Here is a 15,415-nt window from a genome sequence, read left to right as displayed (position 1 = left end):
TCCACTGTATAATCATAAGGAATTTGATTTAGGTCATACCTGAATGGTCTAGTAGTTTTCCCTACTTTCTTCAATTTCAGTCTGAATTTGGCAATAAGGAGTTCATGATCTGAGCCACAGTCAGCTCCTGGTCTTATTTTTGCTGACTGTATAGAGCTTCTCCATCTTTGGCTGCAAAGAATATAATCAATCTGATTTCGGTGTTGACCATCTGGTTTTGTCCATGTATAGAGTCTTCTCTTGTGTTGTTGGAAGGTGGTGTTTGTTATGACCAGTGCATTTTCTTGGCAAAACTCTATTAGTCTTTGCCCCGCTTCATTCCGTATTCCAAGGCCAAATTTGCCTGTTTTCCAGGTGTATCTTGACTTCCTACTTTTGCATTCCAGTCCCCTATAATGAAAAGGACATCTTTTTTGGGTGTTAGTTCTAAAAGGTCTTGTAGGTCTTCATAGAACCGTTCAACTTCAGCTTCTTCAGCGTTACTGGTTGGGGCATAGACTTGGATTACTGTGATATTGAATGGTTTGCCTTGGAAATGAACAGAGATCATTCTGTCGTTTTTGAGATTGCATCCAAGTACTGCATTTCAGACTCTTTTGTTGACCATGATGGCCACTCCATTTCTTCTGAGGGATTCCTGCCTGCAGTAGTAGATATAATGGTCATCTGAGTTAAATTCACCCACTCCAGTCAATTTTAGTTCACTGATTCCTAGAATGTCGACATTCACTCTTGCCATCTCTTGTTGGAACAGAGCTTAGTACAAAGTAAACATTCAATATCCTATTATCAGTGTAAAACCTTTGCTTTGTCTCCTCGCCCCACCCCTGCCGCCGCCCCCCCCCCCTGCCCCCAGACTGTGAAATCTTATGTGGAAACCTTCATATGAAACAAATAGAAGCAGAACTGCTCTTGAAGATGGGCCCAGAAAGTTTGGGTTCTCAGTGCCAAAGGTGGTCTTAAAGTTCCCTCTCTGGAATCCCCAAGCTTCCTACAACATAGACAAAGACAAATTACAGAAAGTCCAAACTTCTTAGAAAGACAAACTCACCTTTCCTTTTTTCTCCCTCTTTGATACTCCAAACGACTTTTTCTCCTGCACACACACACAAATTCCTTTTTGCCTCCATGTTTTTTCTTAAGTCATTCGGTTTATGGGGAGTGTTCCTTTACCCCTTTTCTTATTTATCATTTAAGATTTTATTCAAATCACAACTCTTTCTTGGATGACTAAGAAATTCTTGTATTGTAACCCCTTCCTACCTTCAGCATGGTATAGGTAGCTCATTTTCTGTTTTCTGAAAGTCAGAAAATAAGGACTGAAAGTCATTTTCTTCCTTGTTTTATAAGAGTAGACAAGGTCCTTTGTGATTTATAGGGTTAAGGAAATGCTTTGTTCTCATGGTAGGAAAGGAAAAAGCAAGGAGACTCCCAGGGTTACTGGGATGAAGACCAAACGGTTAAGCTGGGAAGAAGGATCTTTGAGAGGAGCCTGCTTGCCTCCAAGACACTGCTCTAAGCCTCACGTGCCATGGACTGCTGGAGTTCAAGTGCTTTAGGGTTTACTGAAGGAAAATGGGAGGCATATCAACAAATAGAGTTTTGAAATTCTCACCAGGTCAGAGGATTCAGGCCGTATTTAATTTTAGTCAACTAAAGCACGTGATATCACTTGCTCCCAAAATGGTAGGAAGCAGTTCCCATCTGTTACACAAAACTACATAGATTATTCATATAGAAATATATTCTGAAAAGTTTCAAAAGTAATGTCCTTCATTTACTTAAAGACAATATAATAAAAATTTAATAATAATCACTTAAAAATACCTAAAGAAACATCTGAAGCCTTTTTGGTAAGAAAAAAAAATCAAGGATAAGTTTAAAATAGTTAAATTGGTTATATTTGCAACAATGTCATCAAAAGCAAAACAAAAAACCTTTTGAGGAACAAAGAGAACCTTAATCATGATAGCAGTATTCCCTAAGTTTGATATGAAAGTAGTTTCAAAAATATCTTCTATATAAATAGTTCTGTACTTCTGAAAGCACTTCAATAAAAATAGAAATTTGGCCAATGACCAGTTTGGTATGATTTAAGCGCCAACTTTCTTTTCCAGTCTTACTTCTCACTACTTCTCTTTATCAACCTTAAGTGTCAGTCATTTATTGTACCCCTGGCTTTACTGTTTTCACACTTCACTAATATACCAACCCTCTACCTAGCTGTTCCTTTCTTTGCCTTACTCCCTAATATCAACTCATCAATCCAAATCATGTCCACTCTTCTAGATCCAGTTCACGTATCACCTTTAAGAAGTTTTCTTCACTGAGAACAGTTTTGAATCGTTCCTTTGGATTACAGCTATTTGTACACATCTTACTTCCTTGAAAGCTTTCTGAAGGCAAGTATTAGAGTCAGTCTCCTACTAGAATTCAAGTTCCGTCTTGAATGTATTCTTCATCACTGTGTTCCCCAGGACCTAGCAAAACTGGCACACAGTAGGAAAGTTACAAGTGTATTTTGAGTGAATGAATGGATTTTAGAACATAAACTCCGTAAAGGCAGGGATTTGTCTGTTTTATTCATTGCAAAATTAATATTTGAATATTACAGGGCGAATAAGTAATTTTTGGAAGGCTTAGCATTCATTATATACAACAAAAAATTTTCAATCTATATATCTTCACAGAAGTCAAATATATTTATATTGCCTTTCACCCAACGAATTCAGTGGATGAGGTATCATTCTGAAAATAAGACATCCCCCAGACCGCAAAAGTAAAATTTAAAAGAATCAAAATAAAATGGGTGTTTGCATTAACAGTAGTTTCATTTTCTTTCTTGTGCTTTTCTGCCTTCTAGATTTTCTGCAATGGAAATGTATTATTTTGTAATCAGACAAAATAATCATTACTATTTTTAAAGAATGCAATGGGTGAGATCATTTGCAAACACATGACTGAGGACATTTTGAGAACACTCAAGTCCAGTCCATGTTATATGAAGTTAATACCAGAAAGGAAAACACGGGAAGGCGAAAATAACTTAAAAAGCAGAAACCTAATCAGTCTGCCTAAAGAGAAACAAACACTTCTCAGAGGAGAGGTTGACAGCACCCACCTTAGGAAAAAAAGGGTGTTGAAGAGAGCAAGTTTACAGTGTTTGCTTGGCGCTGTCCTTGAAAGTATGAAGCCCTTGATGTGTACTGAATTCTGTCCCCCAACTAAATTCATAAGCTGAAGCCATAACCCCTCAACGTGATGGTGTTTGGACAGGGAGAATCTGAGAGGTAATTATATTAGATTAAGTCATGAGGCTAGAGCCTTCATGGTGGGATTAGTGACTTTATTAGAGGAGACAACAGAGAGCTTGCATATTCTCCTCCATTCCCATCCCCTCACAACCCCACTCCTTCTACCACCCCGTGAGAACCCAGTGAGAAGGAGGCTATTAGCACGCCAGGAAGAGAGCTCTCATCAGAGCCTGATCATTGCTGGCAACTCTCACATTTGACTTCCAGCCTCAGAACTGTGAGAAGATAATTACTGGTTGTTTAAGTCACTCAGTCTATGGTATTTTGTTGTAGTAGCCCGAGCAGCTTAGACGCACTAAGTGGACTAAAATCTAAACTGTTATGCGGCAGGTAGGTTTCTGATACTGAAAGAGAATCTCCTCACTGATTCAGTTCATTACAATTTACTAAATGCCCACCCTGCTCCATACCGTGTAAAAATTGCCGAGGTTTCAAAGATGACCAAGATAAGGCTCCCACCCCTCAAGGGTTAATTTAATAGGCAACAAATCCAGAAACAAACTGAAAAAAGGACTATAAGTACTCTGATAGAAGTATGTATATGATACACCTTTCTTTCAGTCACCCAGAGGTTAGAGCAATGGTTTCTATCTGTGGTGGGGTGGGGTAAGTTTGATTGGCTTGAGTCAGCATTCTGTATCAAGTTAACTCTGAGTTTACCAACCAAGAAAAGAGCTGTGGTTTACTTTGTGGTGACAAAACAAACCTGAGACTTCACAGTGAGTCCTGCAGAGACCAACACCGCACAGAGAAAGTGGAAGTGTTAGTCATTCAGTCCTGTCCAACTATTTGTGACTGCATGGACTGTAGCCTGCCAGGCCCCTCTATCCATGGGGATTCTCCAGGCAAGAATACTGGAGTGGGCCATTTCCTATTCTAGGGAATCTTCCTGACCCAGGGATGGAACCTGGGTCTCCTGCATTGCAGGCAGATTCTTCACTGAGCTGCCAGGGAAGCCCACTGGACAGAGAGCCACAGAGATTTGGTTGGTGGCTGCTCACCGAGGAGGGGTAGGTAAAAAGTCACCACATGCTCTGAAAATGGCATAGGCTATGGGCAGTCACTTTTGGGGATTTTCAACTATTTCTACACTCTGAATTTCCATTTCTAATTCTTTCTTGGGGCCTTGAATATTTACAACAACATTCTTATTTGCTTATACTAACTGTATTTTGTATTAGTAAGTATTGAAAGCCTGTTATGTTACATGGAGAAGAGTTACTGGTGAACATGGGAACCTGCACTAACTGCAGCACCCTTGGGTCTCCCATGCCTTTTGCTAAGTCCTAATTATCCCCACATCCTAGCCGAGGTCCTACTTTCTCTGGAGGCTGTGCCTAAACTGCTGCTGCTGCTGCTAAGTCGCATCAGTCGTGTCCGACTCTGTGCGACCCCATAGAAGGCAGCCCAACAGGCTCCTCTGTCCCTGGGATTCTCCAGGCAAGAACACTGGAGTGGGCGCCTAAATATGCACCTCCCCCTGATTTATGGGTTACTCCTGCTATGAGCTCCCTGGCACCCCTGTACTCTCTGCATCATGGCACTTATCACACTGTTTTGCAACTTCTTGTTTAATGGTCGCTATCCTCAATCAGACTGTCAGATCCTTAAAGATGGTAACAACATTAGTCTTTATGATGTGCCTGGGCCACCAAAGGCTTTAGTAAATATTTGTTGGGTGACTCTAGTTTCAGAGCCTGTGAAAGTAGAGGACCAGATGAGCATTAAGTTTATGGTGCTACAACCAAGGCGCATCTGGCCAAGGAAGTTCACCTCTCTGAACTTTGGTATAAACTAGTCTGGTCCATGTTGAGAACATAAACACTAAGGGAATACAGTCCCATAGAGGAACCAGAGTCAGGCTGACGTAAAAATGAAAACTCTCTGGCTTCCTATTATGTTAGATTAATAAAAATTAAGCTGGTCTCGAACAGCTTGAAAGTCATGATGGGAAGGGTTGGAAGAGTAGTCTGAAGGGTGAATGTACCCTATACTCACTTCTGTCAGAGTACTTATAGCCCTTTTTACAGATTGTTCATATGTTTGTCTCTATTAAATCAGAACCTTAGGTAGTCTAATGACAACATTATCTAAACATGATTATTCTAACAACTAGGCAGGAGCTGACCTAGAGTACAGGAACTTAACAAGTGATACAAAAAAGCAGAAATGGTCAGTTGATTAAGTGGGATAAAATGAGACTTCTGAGGTAAGACTTTCTTATCTTCTCTACTGGCATGTCACAATTCCTGAAATTCTTGCCATGGAAGTCATTCTTTTGGTTAAAGTTACATCTTTAGATAGTCCTTGTTAACCTGCAAGGATATGCTACTAGGTGATGGTAACACCCAACACGATAGTACTTCTGGCTCTCAAATCTGGTCTTTCCATTTCCCAGGAATGTGAATGCTTAGTGAGAGATAATACTTTTCAGCTGGGTGGGTGTGATTATCACCAACAGAATGTAAGAGGAGAGATGTATCTGCTGCCACATGACTTCCTTAAAAATAAATTGCTTGTCTTGGGCTTCCTTTTTTTTCCTTCTTCCTGAAGACTAGAAAGGGGACTTTTGTCCTAAGCTAGGGCACAGCAGAGTCTCAGGATGGAAGGACATGGGTCTCTGAATAAACCTCATGAGCAGAGTAACCCTGTCAACTGGTTTTGTAAGAGGAAAATAAATTTTTCTATTTAAGTATTTAATTTTTCATTTCTTCATTATAGCAGCTTATCTTACCCTGATTAATATGGTATTCATGAGGCTGACATAGATTTAAAAATTAGCTATCTCTTACCTAGAGAACAGGAAGAGCCTGAAAATGTGGGTCACAAAAAACAAAGGGCTAGGTCAGGACACTGCTTAGGTAGAAGGAAACTCAGATGAGCCACTGAAATGGGGGGCTCTGTGAAGCTAACTATGGGGATAGGATTTAGTCTTTGACACATGGACAGGTGCAAGAGAAAGAACCAATTAAAATATTTTGTGTACTTTAAAAAATTTTTGGTGGGAACAATCAGAAATACTACTTCATAGAAAGACAAGTAAGAGAGGTAGAAATGGAAAAGAGGCAGATTAAGAAGGAAGGTAGAAATGGATGAAGGATTGTGTTATGGTATTTAAAAACAAAAAGAAAAAAGGGCCCAAAACAATTCAAGGCATGAAAGGTTAGGTGACCATGAATTATGAAATTGTGATGGTAACACTAAGTCAGAGCAAGCTGTTGGCTAGCAAAGCAGGACACTGAAATTAAATTGTGGTAGTACACTTAAGTATCGTGTGCTCAGTCACTTTGGTCCATGCAACCCCAGGCTCCTCTGTCCATGGGATTTCCCAGGGAAGAATACTGGAGTAGCTTGCCATGTCCTCCTCCAGGGGATCTTCCCGACCCAGGGATCAAATCTGTGATTCCTACATCTACTGTGTTGTAGGCAGATTCTTTACCGCTGAGCCACCAGGGAAGCCCAAAGTATACATGTCCCTATACAAGCTAAGAGATAATGATGAATAGTTATTTGAAGAAAAAAAAATAAGGAAGGGAGCAGGTTGCAGACGTAGAACATTACCACCGTCCCGGTAATAGCTAAAAATGCTGTTTTTTTTAAAAAAAGCCACACTCTGGTTCTATTAATTTACACTTAAACACTAAATATGTCAATATCCATCCGGATAAAACTAGTCTCTGCTAGTTGACAAAAGCAGGCACTGACAGCATGCTTCTGAGGGCTGTATTCAGCATTCTCTCTTTTCACCTCTAAACTTGTATAGACGTCTCTCCTTGATCTTCTTCATCTTTATTTTGTTCAGCTTTCTGGAGAAGTCTGGGGCCGAGCAAACCAATAAGTAGGCTTCCAACTGGGGCTGTGATGATGATGGACAAAAATGCCACTGTCAACACATCCATTCCATATCCTTCTAACTGTTTCTCTCCATGTGATCTTGCTGTGTCCAAAGCCACAGATCCTATTGCAGCCTAAGAAAGGTTAAAGGTAAAGTTGGAAGCATTATAAGACAAGCACATAGAAAAAAGGTGAATTATATTATCATTTGCAAAAACAAATGTCTTATTCTTTTGCTCAATTATGAAAGTTCTCTTAGTCCTCTTTCAAAATGTACTGCAGTTGACTTTAATGATCTGAAAGCTCTCCCTGCCCTTGCCAAGGGAAAGAAGGATGATTCATATGTACCTATTTGAATAAGGCAAACTTACAAAAATATCAGGCAGATATATTTCAAAACACCAGGCAAATACAGACTTAGGATATTAATTAACCATAACAAGAATATACTAAATTCCTCCTGAATAAAGATGAAAGTTACTGGTCATCTCATTCTTTCATCTTTAGGAATTTGGAATTAAGAAAGGATAAGATGAAAAAATGCAGTGATATTTATTGGAAGATAGTGAAGTTTTAAATGAAAAAACTTAAGAATATCGCTTCAGAGCCTAAACTAATTGTTAAACATTAAGAAACTTGAAAGTGGTAGGCACCTTTGAAACTTGAAGTTGATCTTATTAGGAATTTGATTAATTTTTTGCCTTAGGAATTGGTGAAATGTTTTATTTAAAATTTATCTATTGGGAGGTATTATGAAAAATCTTTTAGAGACAAAATGCAATATTATCAGTGCCACAAGGGAAAAATACATTAATCAACCTGGTTATCCCCTTATTTCACAGAACACAACAATGTTGATCTCCAGGACAACACAACAGAAGAGAAAATATCAGTGTGGATGAGACACAGCGGCAGAGACTACTAATTGCCCACGATATCTGAATGCCCCTTTACCCTTCTATAATAGAAGTGGCTGAGTTTTAGCTGGTCACATTGCTGTTCAAATGAGACTTCTTTTTTTCAGTCTTCTTTGCAAATAGTTGTAGCTATATATCTAAGTTTTGGCCACTGACAGGTGAGCGAAAGTGATAAATGCTTCTTTTAATTGTTCCCTGAAAAGAAATGGACCTTACTATTTTCCCCTTGCCATTGGATGGAAATGGTGAAAGCTGGACTCATGGATGAAAGGCACAAGAACAGCAGTTACCTTGCCAGCTCTGGAATGGGCATTCTTGACCGCTGGTTAGAAAGACATAAAAAGTCTCTCATTTAGTCCCTGCGTTTGAGGGCTCTTTGCTATGGTATATCACCTTGTGCCAGAACTAATTCAACATTTCATGAATGCTCAGCAAGAACTGCACACATTACAATACACATTTCCCTTTCAGTTCTCTGTTGTATGTGTAAATGTGTATGTGTGTGTGTGTTGAGAGGGTTTGTATGTTTACTAACATACATTAAATGAGATGTCATTTAAAGTATACTTCTTATGGGTCATAGACAAAAATAGTTTAAAGAACACTAACATGGAAAAAATATATGAGAAAGTCTTGTTTCTTGTGCAGTGGCAAAAGAAGAAAAAGGGAAATTCTATACAATAATTGTTTGAGAACATGCGTTATTCAAGACATCCTGGATAATTTCTCCTTAGTTTAAAACTTGTTTTCAGAGCGGGAAAGTGCCATCCTTCAAATTTTAACTTTAGAAACAAATCTTTCATACCAAAGCAACTAGAGTGATTTTTTTTCTACATGCTAAAGTTACCAGAGGCAGTGTGGAGGCGGGAGACACAGTTAAAAGGAGAAACTACTTTTAGAGGGAGAAACTACTCTAAACTCTCTAAACTCCTATCACTGTTAAAAGGAAAAACTACTGTTAGAGGGAGAAACTACTCTATGTACCGTACTGTATTAACTTCATAGCATTCTTAGCCATTATGTTTATGTCTCAGACGCCTATGAATGTATAATTGAAAGAAAAACTTCTCTGGAATAATGCCCTAACCCTGCAGCCACACAAAATCTGACATATTGTTCCAGAGCAGCATACCTATCTCTCAAAGCTTCCTAAATTAACATCTGATTTTCGTTTCATGAAACAAGAAATTTATACACTTAAATAATCACAAAATAATCAAGGATGAAACAAGTAAGTCTCATTTCTTGTAATTAGTTGGAGAATATACAATACCGTCAGGGATATGTTACATTTGCAACAAACGATGATCTGTACAGTTCTAATTTAATTAGCAATTACAGGTATGCTACCAAATACCTGGCAAATCCTTCTAAGCACCTATTGGTTAGTGCCTTGTTCATTGGAGTGCGCAAATTGTGGGTCATATGATTGTTTGTCAGGAGGTTCAGCTGGTTTGAAAATTTTAAATATCAACTAATAATCGAGGAAATAAAGCATGTTCTGAGTTATTTCTCAATAAATCTTTCTCCATTATATATAAAGACTGTAGTCAAGCATAACTGATCATCAATCATATAGTCACATACATTTCAATACTAAGATGGGCTATGCTATTTATTGAAATGAAGAGAGTGAATAACTATCTCTGGGTTATTTAGAGAGCTCTGACTGACAAAATTTCAAACTCTTCCTTCCTGCTATGTACTACTACTTTCTAGTAGTATAGGGATTTATTGGATTTTTAGTTGTACTCTGGTGGTCTAAAGAAATTTAAATGAGCTGTCATACTTAATGAATCAATAAACCAAGAATAAAACTTTTAAAGAGTAAATCAGTATAAAATCTTATCATAAATCAAACTTCATATACTTATTTTCACCAAATTTGAACAAGCTCTCTTATTAAAAATTTCAAGATATCATATAGAAATAGGAATTAAAATCCATCATTACCTGGACTGTGGCCTTTGGAAGCCATGCAAAAGAAATAAATATCTTTTCCTTAATGTTAAAACCAGCAAAACACACCATCAGATATGTGACCAAAATTCGTATTAATACTGCAATGCCCAGGGTGGCAACACAAAGACCTGTAAGAAATACTCAGTTTTCAGACATAAGGAAATACTGAGGGGAAGAAAAAAACCCTGAATCTCATGGTTACTGATTCAAAATTCTTTCAACAGAAGCCTAAACACATTCAAAAAATTAAAAAAATAAAATGGCAAGGCATAATTTATTAAAACATCAATATTAAGGATCAATCAGACCACTTGTTTAAAAGAAGGTATTTCCCCCTGATTTTTTTAGTAAAATGTGAAAGATTTATTTAGACCTGAAGAGAAACCAGAGTATTCCCCTAAAATAATAACAGAAATTAAACATATTTAAATTTTTACAAAGGAGATTTGAATGTTATTTTATGCTTTATAGCAAGAACAACACTTTCTTTCATGTGTTTATTTTAAAAGAATTTATACAATAATAACTATACATGGCAGGATTTGAACTAGGTACTAGTACACAGAAATGTAAATACACAGACTCTGCTTCTATGAACATCAAAGACAGAAACATAAACAACTAATTAATATACTATAAGGCAAATACAGTTTAAACATACTGGTAAGGGGGCATAGGAGAAGAAAACATTAATGTTTTTAACAAAGTGGTTGAGAAGTCTTTACAGAACACGAAGAGGTGATATTCAAAATATTTATGAGCCATTATGAATGCAATGAGCCAATCAGAACAGAGCTGGCTGGTCACTGACCAATCAGAACAGACATCAGCACTCTACATCTATTTCATCATACTGGTGTGTATACTGACAGCCTATTAGCCCTTGTTGTCATATATAGCTACTTCATTCAATCAGCATTTAGAATTCTTTGCTGGTAAAGTTAAGTTCATCCTGATGTGCAAAATAAGGGATTGTGACTTGGCCATTGCAGGCTACTGGACCTGAGAAAGCCACAGCTAAAGTGACAGCTAACTAACAGGGTTAATATTTTAAAAAGTAACATTGGTTGAGTATTTACTCTGTGCCAGGTTCCACAGTCAGCTTTAAGTGCACTACTTTACTAAATCCTTACAAGCTGTGGGGTAATTAGGCTCATTTTACAGTTGAAAACAATTAAGTTCAAAAAGGAACAGAAAATTGAGAACAATTTTTTCAAGTTGAAAAGGCTTGTAAAAGGGAAAGACATTGCAGGAAGCTCTAATGTAAATCTGCAATAAAGTTTTTTTTTTTTTTTTTTTTTTAACAGATAAAAGTTTTGTAGCTTTTTGTTGGAGGATATTCTCTCAGGTTGGTATATTTTCAAAGGTATTTGTTGCTGAAATACAAGGTACAAAAGAGATAATACCATTCCCAGGAGGGAACATTGAAGGTTTGGGGAGAAGATGATGAGGAAGATTGAGACATATTGAGTTTAGAGTTTTGTGGGGCTTACAAGTGGTGATGTCCAAGAAAGCACTGGATATACAAATTTAGAGATAAAGATTTTGGAATTACATAGTTTATAATCAAAGTCACTGTGCAGATAAGCTCAGGAAAGTGATAAAGAGTGAGAAGCATAGGAGCAGCAATTAAGCCATATATACTGTAAAGACTCAAAGGGCACTAGAAAATACAAAGTTTCAAACTTCAATGTGAAAGTGTTTTAAAGAGGTTAATAGCATCAAATGCTGATATGAGATCAAGTAAAACAAAGACTCATAAGTATTCAGTGGACTTAATAACATAAATCCACTGGTAAGAGCAGGGTTGGCTGTGTGTTAGGGCAGAAGCTAGACTTAAATGCACTGAGGAAGAGAAAGAGAACTGAAATGGAAAAGCGGAATATAGGTACCCTTTTGGAAAAGTGGAATATAGGTACCCTTTTGGAAAAGTTTGAAAAGAGGAAGAGAGAGAGAGAATGGTAGGTGAGGAGAGCAGTGAAAGGAGAAAGGATGTATATACATATATATATGTACACATATCCTTTATAAATATATATGTGTGTACTTATTTAAATTTTGATTGTGATAAAACATACTTAACAAAAATCACCATCTTAATCATTTAAAAACTTACAGTTCAGTAAGCATCAAGTTAAACATTCATGTTTTTGTGCAACAAATATCTAGAATGTTTTCATCTTGTAAAACTGAAACTGTGTACCCATTAGACAACAAATTCCCATCTCCCCATTTCCAAGATCCCTGGCATCATTCTACTCTACATTTCTATGAATTTTACTCATATAAATAAAATCATACAGTATTTGTCTTTTTATGATTGGCTTATTTTATTTAGTGTAATGTCCTCTAGGTCCATCCATGCTATAGCATGAATCAGAATCAGGGATGATATTATTTCAAGATAAGAGAGATTAAAATCCATTTAACTTCTAAAGAGGAGGAAACTGTGACAAGTCTACTTGAAAATGTATGAAAAAATGGGAAGAATCTATGCATGAGATTCAGAAAGAGGTGGCAGGGAACAGCAGCCCCTGCATGGATGGAAAAACAATGTGATGCAAGGAAAGGAGGAAATAATGAGTATATGTGCATAAATTAATTTTTAAATAAAGTGCTATGAATTAAGAGAGTTTTAACATGATGGCTAGCAAATGTGTGGGCTTCCCTTGTAGCTCAGTTGGTAAAGAATCTGTCTGCAATGCAGGAGACTCAGCTTCGATTCCTTCGTAGGGAATCCCTGGAGAAGGAAACGGCAACCCACTCTAGTATTCTTGCCTGGAGAACACCACAGACAGAGGAGCCTGGCAGGCTATAGTCCATAGAGTTACAAGAGTCAGACACCACTGAGCAACTAACCACCACAGCAAATGTGTGAATGAATAAAAGAATGAATGAACAAACATTTCTATTCTATGGGTACATATTATTACATATTATAGGACTCACTAGTTATCTTTAAGATTCTGGCTCTTGATCAGGGCAAGGCTACATGACCATTTTTACCCTTGGGAAAACAGACCTGCATTTTACTGATGGTAGTCAGCAGTGTCACTTTTCTTTACAAGGAACAATATTAAAGGTGTAAAATTTACTGTCTTAGATTGACAAACATTATTTTCTAACCAACTACTCCAATAACAGGAATCAGTGGACACATACCTACTAAGGATATTTCAACTGAATATAGATAGAAAGAGTTGATTTTAGCAAAAGTAGTACTTTGAAATTCTTACCTATAGTTTCTGGTCTGAGAGCTGTAATTAACACCTCTGCTCCAATCAGTCCAAAGAGAAGGGGCTGAAAGATGTCCCAGGCAACTGCTATAACTTTTTCAACATCTGTCTAAAAGAAACACACACACACACACACACACACACACACACACAGATTTTCATTATATGAATTCAGAAGTTCTAAGAACTTTACTAATTTGAAATTTGAGTCAGTTTGACCTGTGACAATCTTTACCTCTGTATTATCTATAAATCAGTTAGTTCAAAGGCAACAAAAAATTGCACAAAGACAGTTCTAATACAATTAAGATATTATGTGAGATGCTTTAGTGTTGGTTTATACATAAGAATGAATTATAGAATCTTACAAAGTAATCTTAGGACTTCTGCTTCTGAATACACAATCTGTGTATGTGCATATCTTATAATCAGTATTATTATATTAATTATACTCATTTCATTGAATAGTTTAAAATTTTGTTAATTTTTACTTAACAATATGATTTAAAGGCTTAATATTTGTGCATATATCTAGATACTCACCTCATAAGTGCTGCACAGTAATCTGTGGTATGGAAATACCATAGATTATTCAATAATTTCTTTATTTATAGGTCTTTGTTTCCAATTTTACCTTTATAAAAAATGTTTATGGTTATTTCAAATAATGCACAAAAGCACAATCCAGGTATAACAAAGTGCTGTGCCAGTTATTAATTTATTGCTATTTAGCTCCTAATCTGCCATTCCTTGTTTCTCTGCAGAAAATGGAGCTGGGCCCTTTAAATAGTTCTCCTTTGCCAGCTGGTACCATATTTTAAAAAAGCAAAATGGCTGTCTGGGGAGGCCTTACAAATGCTGTGAAAAGAAAAGAAGCTAAAAGCAAAGGAGAAAAGGAAAGATATAAACACCTGAATGCAGAGTTCCAAAGAATAGCAAGAAGAGATAAGAAAGCCTTCCTCAGCGATCAATGCAAAGAAATAGAGGAAAACAACAGAATGGGAAAGACTAGAGATCCCTTCAAGAAAATCAGAGATACCAAGGGAACATTTCAAAAAGATGGGCTCTATAAAGGACAGAAATGGTATGGACCTAACAGAAGCAGAAGATATTAAGAAAAGGTGGCAAGAATACACAGAAGAACTGTACAAAAAAGATCTTCACGACCAAGATAATCAGGATAGTGTGATCACTGACCTAGAGCCAGACATCCTGGAATGTGAAGTCAAGTGGGCCTTAGAAAGCATCACTACGAAAAAAGCTAGTGGAGGTGATGGAATTCCAGTTGAGCTCTTTCAAATCCTGAAAGATGATGCTGTGAAAGTGCTGCACTCAATATGCCAGCAAATTTGGAAAACTCAGCAGTGGCCACAGGACTGGAAAAGGTCAGTTTTCATTCTAATCCCAAAGAAAGGCAATGCTAAAGAATGCTCAAACTACTACACAATTGCACTCATCTCACACGCTAGTAAAGTAATGCTCAAAATTCTTCAAGCCAGGCTTCAGCAATACATGAACTGTGAACTTCCTGATGTTCAAGCTGGTTTTAGAAAAGGCAGAGGAACCAGAGATCAAATTGCCAACAATTGCTGGATCATCGAAAAAGCAAGAGAGTTCCAGAAAAACATCTATTTCTGCTTTATTGACTATGCCAAAGCCTTTGACTGTGTGGATAACAACAAACTGTGGAAAATTCTGAAAGAGATGGGAATACCAGACCACCTGACCTGCCTCTTGAGAAACCTATATGCAGTCAGGAAGCAACAGTTAGAACTGGACGTGGAAAAACAGACTGGTTCCAAATAGGAAAAGGAGTATGTCAAGGCTGTATATTGTCACCCTGCTTATTTAACTTATATGCAGAGTACATCATGAGAAACGCTGGACTAGAAGAAGCACAAGCTGGAATCAAGATTGCCGGGAGAAATACCAATAACCTCAGATATGCAGATGACACCACCCTTATGGCAGAAAGTGAAGAGGAACTAAAGAGTCTCTTGATGAAAGTGAAAGAGGAGAGTGAAAAAGTTGGCTTAAAGCTCAACATTCAGAAAACGAAGATCATGGCATCCGGTCCCATCACTTCATGGGAAATAGATGGAGAAACAGTGGAAACAGTGTCAGACTTTATTTTTTTGGGCTCCAAAATCAC

The 15,415-nt window shown here is 37.4% G+C and overlaps 1 protein-coding gene across 3 annotated transcripts in view; it reads right to left on the bottom strand.

Moving 5' to 3' along the window:
- Positions 1–6,710: 6,710 nt before the first annotated feature.
- SLC9B2 (solute carrier family 9, subfamily B (NHA2, cation proton antiporter 2), member 2) overlaps positions 6,711–15,415 on the bottom strand; it is a 60,230-nt gene continuing 51,525 nt past the window's right edge. For all 3 annotated transcript variants that reach the window (XM_010848271.1, XM_010848270.1, XM_010848269.1), the window contains 3 exons: positions 13,264–13,372; positions 10,019–10,155; positions 6,711–7,282 (listed from right to left, as the gene is read on the bottom strand). In XM_010848271.1, the coding sequence (XP_010846573.1) occupies positions 7,064–7,282; positions 10,019–10,155; positions 13,264–13,372 (465 nt within the window). In that variant the 3' untranslated portion in view covers positions 6,711–7,063. The remainder of the gene's footprint in view (positions 7,283–10,018; positions 10,156–13,263; positions 13,373–15,415) is intronic.

The sequence above is a fragment of the Bison bison genome, unplaced genomic scaffold, assembly GCF_000754665.1.
Source record: "Bison bison bison isolate TAMUID 2011002044 unplaced genomic scaffold, Bison_UMD1.0 scf7180017864263, whole genome shotgun sequence".
Classification (NCBI taxonomy): Eukaryota; Metazoa; Chordata; class Mammalia; order Artiodactyla; family Bovidae; genus Bison; species Bison bison.
This window is presented reverse-complemented; position numbering and strand designations above follow the sequence as displayed.